Genomic DNA, 12,901 nt, shown 5'->3' on the forward strand with positions numbered 1-12,901 from the left:
TAATACTGCCAAGGATGCAGCTGGCCTTTGCTGAAAGGGCATGCACTGCTGACTTGTGCTCAGCTTGTCCGCTGGGACCACAGGTCTTCTTCTGAAAAGCTGCTTTTGAGCCAGTTGGCTTCCAATGTGTGCTGCTGCAGGGAGCAATTTGGGTGGCTGTTTGCTTGCAGGAGTATCTGGACAAATGGCTTACTTACTAAAGTACAAACACACATTGCTTCTGCAAGAGTCTCTGCTTAAATCAGACCTTTCACTTGAGAGTGTTATATGTACAAGTTGCAATACTGTACTGTTTTGTCACCATTTTATGCTGTGAGAACACAGATTTTACCATGTAGTTATTCTCCAAGAATGGCTATGACAACAAGTATTTTCCCTTCAGTCTTGTACTAATAAATTCTGGCTAATCCTTATTAGGATTTCTAAATGGTACAAAATGAAGCAGAAAAGTACTATTAATGCCAATGAAAATAGCACCAGCATTTGCCTTATGCAGTGATTTGCAAGCTATGGTAGCTTGACTGCTTGTACTATCTACTGCTCAGCCTTGCTTTCACAGCTGGGAGTCAGGAAGGTGCTGCAATAAGGAGTGGGGGGTGGGATCTATACTGACTCAATTGCAAGTACCATTTCCTTCCAGCTGGCACTAGCCAATCCTCCTCCAAGCCTTCCTATCACTCTCCTGTATTTCTTCTACTGGATAAAATCAGGGTATGCAGCTGGCTCAAGTCACATAAGCACAATACTGCAGCAGAACTGGCTTTGAGTGACTGGAAACCCAGGTAGTGGGAGGTATCTTGTAGCTTACACAAAGGTTGTTCGCGGTATTCAAACACTGCTTCCAGTTCCTGAGAAATAAGTGCAGTGTCTTTCACTGTTGTACATAAGATATTTCTTTGCTTTGTGAGAAAATAATAAATGTCATGTGCTGTTAATAATCCCCCCAAAAATAATTTATTTTTGCTGTTTGAAAAAGATGTGCTAATCTAGTACAGATTTCCTGGATAAGGTGATTAAGACAGACAAAGTTCTCAGATGTGTTTACCAGCAACATTACTTACATCTGTGAAACAAAATGTTTTATGTGGACTTCCCTGTGCTCTCAGAGAAGGAATCTGTAGGACACCTCATGTAGCTTTCGTGTCTGCTTGGTCTTTGGTTCAGTTGAAAGAAAGGGGCAGCTCTGTTAGGATTATGTTCTGGTGTCTTTCTTAAATTTCCTGTTGGATAGGTTAAGATAAGTTCTGATGGCAGTAGTGCTGAATCTAAATACTGATCTTTGTGAAATGTTTTTTTAATCGAGGCATTTGTGGTGGTTGTGTTGCGAATAATAGAGTTTTCCATCCTTCTCCTAAAAAGGATGTGAAATGTCTTATAACAGTCCTTAAATGTGCTTTTCCTAGACTCCACTGCATATTGTTGAATGGTCCCTATGGAGACAGTGCTGCAGTGAAACTAAAAACACAGCACTGAAATTCATCGCTACTGACAACCCTGCAGTTAATTCTCTTGGTAGCCATGTTACAAAAGGAGCTCTACAGTTATCAGCATGCCTTGATATTTAGCTGTACAGCTGATAGTGCTGTGGGATGCCTAAATTTCATGATGACCGTAAATCTGCTCTTGGCTGACTGCTGAATAGATCTTTTGTTTGCCTTCCTTTCCAGCGCGAGATGAGAACATGGCCACGTTCCGTGGCTCCGAATACCTTTGCTATGACCTGTCGCAAAACCCCATCCAGAGCAGCAGCGATGAGATCACGCTCTCCTTCAAGACATGGCAACGCAACGGGCTCATTCTGCACACGGGCAAGTCAGCTGACTACGTCAACCTGGCCCTGAAAGACGGTGCGGTCTCCTTGGTCATCAACCTGGGGTCTGGGGCCTTTGAGGCCATTGTGGAGCCGGTCAATGGCAAGTTCAATGACAACGCGTGGCACGACGTTAAGGTGACACGCAACCTGCGGCAGGTAATGGTGAAGGGGAGAAAGTGCTGGGGAGAGTTTTGTTGTGTTGGGACAGGCAGATGGGAGAGAGTAATGGAGAAATGGGGAAGCTCAGTGCTATTGCTAGAGTTTCTCCACCTGTTCTGGATCTTGGTGCCTAAAGGACAGTGAAAAAACATTAGTTGATAGGAATTTATCCCTCCTGTAATAACTTCATTTCCCATTTATTAATTTTCTATTTTTTTCCCAGTTTGATTTAATAATAAAAACTTGTAACATAACTTTACTTTCATCTCCCTTTTCCTTTTTTCTTTTTCTGTTCTCCCTTTTGAATTTTATTATTTCCTTAATTATGATTCAATCTTATCAGTAATATTCTTGTTGCATTTAATTACTGTGGGAAGAGAGCTTATTGCCAACAGCCAACGCTCTACACCTCTCTCCTTTTTCTCTCAGTTTTGTTAATTGGTTTAACCATTGCCATGATGTCACAGTTCTAATTCTGAAAGTCTTGTTTTTCTTTTTCTTTTCTTTTGCGTGTGCATATGAGTGTGCAGGTGTGCAGGTTGGTGGGTATGTGTGTAATTATTTTAACTTTATAGCTTTAGAATTTATTGGCTGGAGTGTCTCTGAGTCTTCTTGATTCTCTGTTCTTCTTTTCCTCTTTTTGGTTTTTTCCCCCTTCTTTCTATAATGAGATTCTACTTTATTTCTTGTCTCTGCCTTGAGACTCTTCTGTTTGCTGTGAGGACTGGAAAAGTGGAAGGATCAAAAAAACCCACGCAAACTCAGATCCATCCAGCACCCTACAGTTCCACATTGGAAAAGTTTTTCTGATTTTACCACTGTAATTTTGCACATCTACATGCTGGTTTTCCTAGCAGACAACTATATCAGGTGACGTATTTGGTAGTAGGCTAGACTTAAAATCCTGAAGCCTTTCTCATGAAATATAAATTCATACATAAATAGATAAGATAAAATAAAATAACTTTGCTCTGAAAGCTGGTAAATATATCAAGTCACTAAGCGCCATCCATTGCATAACAAATGAGATTTACATGGTGAATAGGAGCTATTTGATATCGTGCTGACTGGTAGAGGAACAGAAATAGCTTGTAAACTAAGACTTAAAATTAAATTAAAAATCAGTTGGTGAATTCAGTTACCTGTATATTTTCTCATTAATGTCAATATTAGCACAATCTTTAAATAGCTTTATATAAGTTTATACAATGTGATTTGTGGTAGCATTTTACACTAGTTAAGGGAAAAGTGTCTGTGAGTATAGGATCATCAGTGCCAGGAATCAGAAAAAGTCTCTACTAGTAGAAGTCAGTGGATAATTCTTCTGTCATCAGGAGTTCATGTCTTTTCAATATTTGGGCTTGGGGCTCAAGATTTTTATTTGTCTTTTTCATGTAAATTCCTGTATTTCTACATACTTAGCATGTCTGGGTCTGAAAACAAGCTCTGTCATCAAACTTTATTGAGACTACAGAATTCTTACCTATGGAAAAAAAAATCAATCTGTTTTCAATATGAAAATTTCAGATGAAAATTTCATTTCTTATGCAGTGGATGGGTCTTAATGATCCTATTTTGTTTAACCTTTCCCATCAGTACAGTAGAGGGAGATGCACCAACTGGTCTAAGTTTGTTAGTCTCAAAAGGTCGGAATATATGGCTTTATTTGATGTGACTTTTTTTTTTTATTACTTTTAGGTAGTTTCAGAACAGCTGGTCCTTGAATATCTCAGTAGAGCTCATTGGCCATTTTAGTTAATCATACTTTTTATTTTCATTTGAAATCAATTTCAGTGGGCAAATGTGCCAGAAGCAAAATTAATCCTTGCATCATGCCAGGATTGGTTTGGATCTTGAAGATGCAGAAGGTGAATGGTCACAAACAAAACTGTGGATGGGAAGATGTCACATTCTTTTTCTTAATATTTTAGCTAGTGATTTTTTTTATTGGTCCACAAAAGTGGACCAAGCAAATTGAAAACTGTCTGTGCCTTTTCATATTTGATGAGTCCAGAGCAGTACTTTGCTAATTATTAGAAAGTAGGTAGTCCCTTGCCAATCAAGCAGCACAGTAAATTTTTAAGCTTCCTGATCTATTCACTGTGAATGCTTCTAAGTGATCCTGAATTCTTAAAAGGTCCAACTTGACTGGGCAAGAGAGAGGATGTTTTAATGAGATGGATGGGCTCTTTGCAAAGAAAGGTCTGTCTTCAAATCAGATTACATTTAATTAGCAGAAGTGATTTGGGGTCCATTTCTATAGTTAAACATGACAGAATACAGTTCAAACAATAAATATCAAGAAGGCTGAATTTTTTTTAGTCACCTTTTCCCTGGATGCTTGCATTTTAACTTTTCATCTGTTTCAAAATCAAGACATTGATCCAGAATCTAAAGCTACCCAGATATTGGAATTGAGGAGGCCTTGAGACAGAGCAGTCATGATAGTCCTAAAAGTTGTCATCCAATATAATTTTGTATCACCTAAATAATTTTGAATGTAAAAGATTATTGGTTCTATGTCTTTCCTGACATAAATTCACCTGTAATGTTGCAGTTAGCTCACTAGAAAGTCTTGTTTCCAGCTGTGCTCATGTTTCCTTAAAAGAACCCATTCTAAAGCCAAACATAAAACCTCAGTAAAATATATTGCCTCTGAATGTTGAAGCTTTGTAAGAAAATCAGTAGCCTCCTTGTAATTGCTTGAAAATATTGCACTGGAGGTAGATATATTTCTCTTTAAAATGTACTTTAAAAGCAATAATTTAGACATTCCAAGAATATTATATAAATCTAAGCAATTCCAGCTAAATGGACTATCAGCAGCTTCAGGATGCTATCTAATCTTTTCTGCTGTTTTTTTGGGGTCTAAGAGAAAGGGGAGGAGGATTTGTATAATTTTTTGGCTGTTCCTAGAATTAGAGTATAACTTTAAATAGTTGGACTTTTGCCTAGTACTTTTTGGAATTGTTAAATATTTTGTAGCTAAGCTGGGAGAGTACTAAGGGCTGCTTTTTTTTAGATCAAATGACTATCACAGCAGTTAATCTCCTTAGAGACAAACCAAGTGTATCCACAGATTCCCTTGAGTAGTGATTGTTAATGTCAAAGCAAATCTCCTTGTTTATTTATCTTATTATTTCAGTTAAAACTAAGCCCTCTCTTTCTGCCTTGTGAGAAACCTTTACTTAGCAATAGGATCATGGCTGAATTTTACTGGGGCTTTCAGAGAGTGGGGCAGTGTGGTCTGGAGGGAGGAGGAGCAGAGGAGACTGAAGGTCAGATTTTTTTGTGTCTGTCTTCAGGTCTGCTGCTGACACTCTGTCTTGTTTCTAGCATGCTCTTCTCCCTGTCCCATACTTCAACTCCCTTGTTTGTAAAAATAAATTTACTAATATGACAATTTGCTGTGAGTAAGACTTCCTTGGTGAAGACTTCAGGAGTTCGTGCTCATTACTTCCGAGTACAGACTATTATTATTATTTCATTCCCATTGGCAAACAACCTTGGGACTTCATGTTCAATACCCCAAAGTCTTCAAAAACCTATTTCCCTAGTAAGTGCACAACTCTGAAGCCTGCAAGCAGATGGTTTTTACATGAGGCAGTGTAGATCTTGCTTGTGTAATTTAGGATAATTCTGCCAACTTCAATCACACTGGAACAGGGGCTTGGATTCTTCACAAGCTGCTCTTCCCTATTAACACTAAAGGTAGTCACAATACAAAACCTACTATGAAGATCTTTAGTTCCTTCACTGCTAAAACACAAAGAAGCCAAGTGTAGGTTTTAACAGTTGACATCTGCTTGCCTTGGGACAGGTTAAAAAAAGTTCTGCTGAACCAAACTGACTGGTAAATTCTCCTAGCTCCTGTGTAATAAAGATACAGTGAAACAGGAGGGATGCTAAGTCTTGTCAATCTTCTGTCTTCAACCTGGACACGAGGGACACAATTCTTTTTACACAATTTCTCAATGTGTTTCTCCGTTCAGTAGGAGAGGTTCAATTCCTGTATCTTGGATAACAGAAGTGAGCTACAGGCAAACAGCCAAGCACAGGCACTGTTATGTGCTTCTCCTGAAAGTCACAAACTCAGCTGCTGTAAAGAAACCTGCAGACAGGGAAACTTGGAAGGAAGACACAGAGTCTTGGACTCATCTTCATCTGTATCCTCAAGCCAAGGGAAATACTTGGCCTTGTGGTATTCGGCAGCACTTGAGGGTAGTGAAGCTTGGAAGAGGAGCTGGTGTGGTCGTGGGTGGCAGAAGGGAGTCATGGCTGGTTTTGTGCTGAAGGGGCAAACTGTGTACTCTGTGTGTATATCTCTGAGCATAAGGTTCTTGTTTGAGGGAAGCACCTTGATGAGCATTTGAAGAGTAAGTATTGCACTGTTTTAACTTTGCTTCAGGTCTGGATAATGTGTATGAAGGTTGAAGTTAATGACTAATACCAGGGTGGGAAGAGTAGTCAGCCCCCTGTTTCTTTACAGTCTAAATGGCATGGTTCCCCATAGAGTCCCGGTCATATTGTCCTCTTTCTCACTTTGTGTGTCTCAGGTGCCCCATGCCTTTTTTTGAAAAACTAACACTAGATCATTCATGCAATGTGTCATTTTTACTAACCAACTAATGTACTAACACCCTAACGACTCATCTTTCCTTTTAGTTATTTTAATTAACAATCGTTCTGTTCACGATTTTTTAATTTCCTTTCTTCCCCCTTTTCCGCAAAGCACTCAGGCATTGGACACGCTATGGTAAACAAACTACATTGTCTGGTAGATATCATTCTTATTGTCTCTTTTTTTGGGTTTGCCGTGTGTTACCTGCCTTTTCCTCCCCCTACCTGCTCTTTTCCCCCCTCCTTTATACTTACTGCTTCCTTTAATTTTATTCTAGTTTCATTGAAAACACGTTGTTTTCCCCTTCTTTTTTTTTTTTTTTTTTTCTTTCCTTTTACCTTTTTGAATAGAAAAATGAGCATCAGAAGCAACTAACACAGCTCTTCTGGAAATAGGGTTTGGACATTTCTTTCATTGTTTTCTTCACCTCTGTCTTCAGTTCTTCTTTTTCTTTTCGGTGATAAATTGTTGGGGTTTTTTGTCCCTTGTTTTTGAGTTTAGATTTCTTTCTTTTGCGTTTTTGTTTTCATTTGGCTTTTTTTCTTGGCTTTTCAGTTTAGTCATTTTTTTTTACTCTGAAGGTTTCTAGATCAGAACCATTGCAGGGCCTCTAGTCCGTGGTGGTGAAGGCTCTCTTTTTCTCTCACCCTTTTGTTGTGACAATGGCTATTATGGGCAAACTGGCCAGAGTTGTCTTCTTTCTCATGGTTTTCCCCCACTTCCCTCCCTCTGCTTTCTCTCCTCCTTCTCCCTCTTGCTCTCTCTCTCTCTCTCTCTCTCTCTCTCTCTGACCTCTACCTGCGTGGCCAACAGGAGCTCAGCCAGTTGTTTGTTTCAGTACACACTCTGCATGGCATGTCCACGTCTGGTGACTCGCCCGTCTCCTCCTGGCCTCGATCTATTTTCCTCCATCTTCCCTTGCAAATACTAACAACATCTAAGCAAAACACATCAAATTCACTTCCTCCTCTCCCACCCTTTCCTTCTGTCACCCTTCACGCCCCATGTGTTTGTGTTTAGAGATTTTGGGGACATTTCTGTTTCATTCTGAGTTTTTTTTTTTGTTATTATGTAATTCATTTGGTATTTTTATTTTTGATTGCATGCGAGTGTGAAATGGTTGTTTCTCCCTTCTCCTTCTCTCTCTCTATTTTACTTTTTTCCTGTCATCTTTCTGGACCTCAGATATATTGGCATGACAGGTCAAAGTGCAGTGTGTGCACGCTTTGCAGCTCTTTCTTTCTCATATCCACTTCTGTCACATTTGTTGGTGTGTGATTGATTTATTTTGATTTATTTTATTTTGATTTATTTTCTGCTTATGTTTTGGTTATGGGTTAGTTTGAAATTTTTTTCTGTTTTTTTTTTTTTCTTTTTTTTTCTTTCTTTTTTTTCTGTTTTATTTTGTTTGTGGGTGGTGGGTGTGTGTCTCTCCAGGTACATGGCATGCACATCCATAATGTATTGAAAGTGAGTTCCCTCTCCCCCATCCCTGAATGCATGATTGTCAGTGTGCCGTGAGCAAAAGCAACTTAAAAAATAAAAAATACCAACCTCGTCTTCATTAGTTTTTTTTTTACTAACAACCATAACTAACTGTAATCATTAAAATAAATTCTAATTAATCATAAAATCAGCTAATATGAGAAATGTCTTTCAAGGACAGTTATATTTTCTGGCCTGAATAGATGGAAAGCATCTGGATGGATAGGCTGCTGGGTAAGCCTGAGAGTGCTGATGCACCAGAAAGGGAAAAAGCAGATGCTGAAGCATTTCTCTGTGGGAAAATCAGACCAGAAAATAGAGCTCAACTAAAAAAAAAAAGCATACCAAATCTCAACAAAATCCTTAATAAAACTGGCATAAAATTATAGGGGAGGTAAGTTGTTCTGTTCAGGATTGTAAGGTCATTGCTGGGATTTTCTTTGTCCATTGTGTCCCTCAAACAGGTGACAATCTCTGTGGATGGCATCCTTACCACCACGGGCTACACACAAGAGGATTACACCATGCTGGGCTCAGATGACTTCTTTTACGTGGGAGGGAGCCCCAGTACTGCTGATTTACCTGGGTCTCCAGTAAGCAATAACTTCATGGGCTGCCTCAAAGAGGTAAATATTTGAAATTAATTCTTGTCTCTGTGCTTTTGATTTGCTAAAGTCATCACTCTTTCCTGCCTTACACAATTAAATCCTTCCTTTATATCTAATTTTATACTGATAAGTGCAATAGCTCTGTAAAGATAAACTTGTCATTCAGCTGGTCAGAAGGCTGAAAAATTTATGAACTTAAGGGCAAAATCATACTTCTAGTGCTTGGATTACAGAAAAAATGCTCATGGTAGTAGGAGACATGTCTTCTCTAAGCTGTTAGCCCTTCAGAAGAAAGCATTACTATCTTCTCGGCACTTTGACAATAGCCATTATAAAAAGACAAATGGCCTTTGATTACTAAGTAGCATTTTGAGATGAGAAAACTATAATCAGAACCCTATTTAGAATACTTTTTAAGGTCCTGGATTTCACCTGGGAGTATAGTTAGATCTGAATTTTCCAGGAAGATACAGAAATAGAATAAAACAGAAAAATGAAAGTTGAAGGTAGCATAAAAAGTGTAAATTTTGCAAGGAGAATGCAGCATGAGGGTGTGTCAGGGAGGTGTGCCAATCCTGTGGCATGTGGACATGAAGTGTACGGTGTGTTGTGATATAAATATTGAGAGATGCTTCTCCCTGAATTGAAGAGCAAACAAAATCATATGCTGAAGTCAATAGTATGACTTTATTGAACAATAAAATGTGAGGAAGAGAGAGAGATAGAAAGAAGTAGAAAAGAGAAAAAAAGAGAGACAGGTGAAACAAAAAATAGTCACCACCCATGTATTCAGTGGTGTCCCATCTTTCCTTCTTCACCCTAGGCTTCTTAGTGGTGGGGGGTCTGAGGTCACACAAAAATTTTCACTGTTTATATATCTTTTCAAGCAAAGGAATTAATGCTCTTTGGTCACACACATCTTTTATTCTATTGGTTAAAAAAATCCCCTTGCTTCTAATGTTACTTAGTCCCATGCTCAGTCTTTCTGTTTTTTGTAGTTGGTGGGTTGCGAGTCAGCAGTCACAATCTCCCCTGATGGAATTACCTTTTACCCAGTCCAAGGGGATTCAGCATAGTTGCTTTCCTTGTCACCCATAATTTCTGCTTTCTTCATCTCCATTATGAGTTAGGCATTCTGCTCTTACAGCTTTGTTAACCTCTCCCTAGGGGAGATAACACTTGGACAATAGAATCGCCTCTATCTTATCTCAAGTTCCTGGTCATGGTGGCTTAATTTACAGTCCAAGTTCCCGGTATCCATGGAGGCATATCTGGGGAAGGGATTGGGGGGTGGGGGGGTTCCTCAGTGGTCATAGATGCCATTTGTCCCATAACTTGGGATCTTTGGGATCTTTGTTTGATCAGTGGTATGTGTAGAACTTGCTTCTTTACAAAGTTCACCACAGTGGGAAGTTTTGTCTGGATGCATTACCCAGGATGTCCTGACCAGATCTCACTGCTGCCTGGAGTTAGCACTGTCCTGTCACTCCACTCTGTGCTCATCTCATGGCAAAGTTGTTCTGTGACCTTAACAGTACTTGAGACAGACAACTGTCATCTTTAAGTCCTTAAACTGGGTTGCTAAGTCTGTGCACTTGTGTGGCTGCATTGGTCAGGAAGAGCTAGCTGGTTCTGAAAACTGTGTTGTATTACTCTGGCTGGCTGCACTTGCCACGTAGCACTGAGAAAACTCACACATGGGTAATAGAGATTGGACTGCCTGGCAAGCAGCAAGAACCAAAAAAGTGATCCTTGGGGAAAAAAAAACCAAAAAAAACCCAAAACAAATAAAAAGATAAGTTCTGTCCAAATCCCAAACAGTTTACTTTTGATGTTGGCTTGCAGTTATCTTTTGTCTTCTTTCTTCTCTCTTCTAATGCAATTTGTGGTTATCACTGTGATTAATGGGGGTACAGATATTGATGTCTCCACCAAGTGTTATAAAAAGCTTACATAGGAGTCATAGAAGCAGCAACGCTGAACTAGATGTTGTTCAGTGGCTGTAATTGCCTTGACGAGTAATCATCCTACTGATACTTAACTTGTGGTGTCAGGGTTTGCATGTTATGTGCCAGGGCTCTGATGTGAAGAAGAGTTGTTAGGTTCTGAAGCTGCTCTCCTGCCTGATCTCTGGATTAAAGGGATGTACATATGTTAGAGAAGAGTTTGTGAGCATCTCATATAGAAAATGAAACTTTGCTGCTTGAATACAAACTGCTATATGGACATCAAATCCTTCTGGTTACATTTGTAGAGCCTTGGGCCTGATTTTCCTAGGCGCTGAACATCCCAGTTTGATGGAAATCAGGAGGAGATACAGCCTCTTAGTGTCTCTTTAAATCAAGATCTTAATTTTATTTATGGATGCTATGAACATAACACTTAGCAGAGGCCATTTTTATGTGTGCTTTAAGTCAAGCCAATGGAGCAAAGAAAGCAATGACAAGAAAATCTTCAGCAGTTTTATTATTTATATAATCATTTGTATTCTGTTAGCTTGCGCAATGTGCTAAGAGCCGCCAACATAGTCATCCCAAGCTCATAATGTTCTGTGAGAAGCAAAACCCAGGCAACCGCTCTAAGAATGTGATAATGTTTCTAAGAAGAAAACAGATAACCAGAATGTGCTTTGTAATCTTCACTTGACTAGGCAATGACAGGAGATGTGTATGAACAGATGTCTTGGCTTGATGGCTGCTTTAGAGCTATGGTCTGCTTAAAAGCAACCCTCTTATAGTAGTGGTCCAGTAATGCTTTCAACGAGCCTTGGTCCTGGAGGAGGCAGAACTGGGTTAGTGCAGTGCTTGTGTGCTTATGATGTGTCTGGTTCCAGAACTGGCTATGGGGAACTTTACTTGCCTTTCTCTGTAGCTTGTCAGCATATTTCATAAATCAGACCCCATAGCTTATGTTATAAGCTTACATTTCTTTTCTCTATGGCCAAAAAGCATGCTCAGTCTCTCATTAGCCAGTACTGGAGGAGCTTGGATTTTTACCAAAAATATTCTAAGCTAAGAAAGTTAGATGAAGGGGTAGGGTAGACTATTACCAGATGTTGTTCCTTTCAGTTTATGCTTTCTAGTAGAGCATAGCTCTTCTTTCATAGTTAAGTCCTAGCTATGTAATTGCTGATACCAGAGACACAGCACACCCCTGAGTGGATTGTACTGTTTGTAATGGAGGAGAACATCCTGCCAAGCCCTGTACTGATCTCTTGAAGGTGTTAAAGCAGAATGGTCTCTTGATTCATTCAAGACTGGCTCTAGGGATTCGTCACTTTCCTAGGAAGGTAAAGGGATTTATGGAGACTTTGAGGTGAAACTTTCAGCCTTTTCTCTGTAAGCTCTTGTATTTCCTCTAGACTGCATCAGTCTGAGAGTACACCAACAAATTTGCTGATGCTGGGGCTAAGAGGGCTCCTTGAATGGCTCATTGCCTTCCCACTTCCTCTGAGACGACATGCAGGTGCTGAAGTGGCAGAGGGCAGCGTGCCTAGTGACCATCTCTGCCCCTTCACAGCGGGAAGGGACTTCTCCACTCAGCCGGGCTGGTGCCAGGAGGAGGGGCAGCGCTGGCAGGGGAGATAGATGCTCCAATTCCTTCTAGCCAAGGCTTACACTCTGCTCTCGTGAACTAAGAATGTGTTCCTGACAAGGAACTAAGAGTCTGAGGACTCCTCTGCTGTAGTATCTATATAATATTTCCTAAAATTAATCTAAATATCAAATTAGCTAGATAATGTTTTCTTTCAGTCAGACAATTTCTGAAATAATGGTACCTCCTTTTACCATAGAATAGATCCTCATGTCTCTTCTTTCCTTTGGGGCTACAGGTTTTGACTGAACAGATTCTACTAGAGTTGGTAGCAGTAATATACCTAAATCATAAATACAAGTATTTGATGTGTAGTGCAGGTTGGGATTTTTCCTCTATTTTCATCAGAATTAAAGAGTTCCCTATGTGTGGTGAACCATGTTTGTTTTGCACTTCTCCGTAGCCATCCTGGCAGTATTGCAGTATATCTGACACGTAATGAGGCAATGAGACTGGAAAATAGTCATAGAGAATATGCAAATAGGATAGTAGACAGACATGAAATACGGACAGTGCATTGAATCTAAGGTTTTTTGCATTGAAACTAGTTGCAAAGAATCTAAGGGTTTTTGGACCTTTATTCGTAAGGTAAATCATTCTAGGGAAAATCTTGGGGGAAGC

At 39.6% G+C, this 12,901-nt stretch overlaps 1 protein-coding gene across 5 annotated transcripts in view; it reads left to right on the forward strand.

Moving 5' to 3' along the window:
• Positions 1-12,901, forward strand: part of NRXN3 (neurexin 3) — a 912,175-nt gene that overhangs the window by 203,937 nt on the left and 695,337 nt on the right. For 3 of the 5 annotated variants that reach the window (XM_041425182.1, XM_041425016.1, XM_041425103.1), the window contains 2 exons: positions 1,668-1,969; positions 8,543-8,704. In XM_041425182.1, coding sequence (XP_041281116.1) covers positions 1,668-1,969; positions 8,543-8,704 — 464 coding nt within the window. Of the gene's footprint in view, positions 1-1,667; positions 1,970-6,704; positions 6,750-8,542; positions 8,705-12,901 lie in introns of those variants that run through there. The other 2 variants (XM_041424942.1, XM_041425269.1) reach the window with 2 other exon arrangements.

The sequence above is a fragment of the Onychostruthus taczanowskii genome, unplaced genomic scaffold, assembly GCF_017590055.1.
Source record: "Onychostruthus taczanowskii isolate IOZ18803 unplaced genomic scaffold, ASM1759005v1 scaffold1, whole genome shotgun sequence".
Classification (NCBI taxonomy): Eukaryota; Metazoa; Chordata; class Aves; order Passeriformes; family Passeridae; genus Onychostruthus; species Onychostruthus taczanowskii.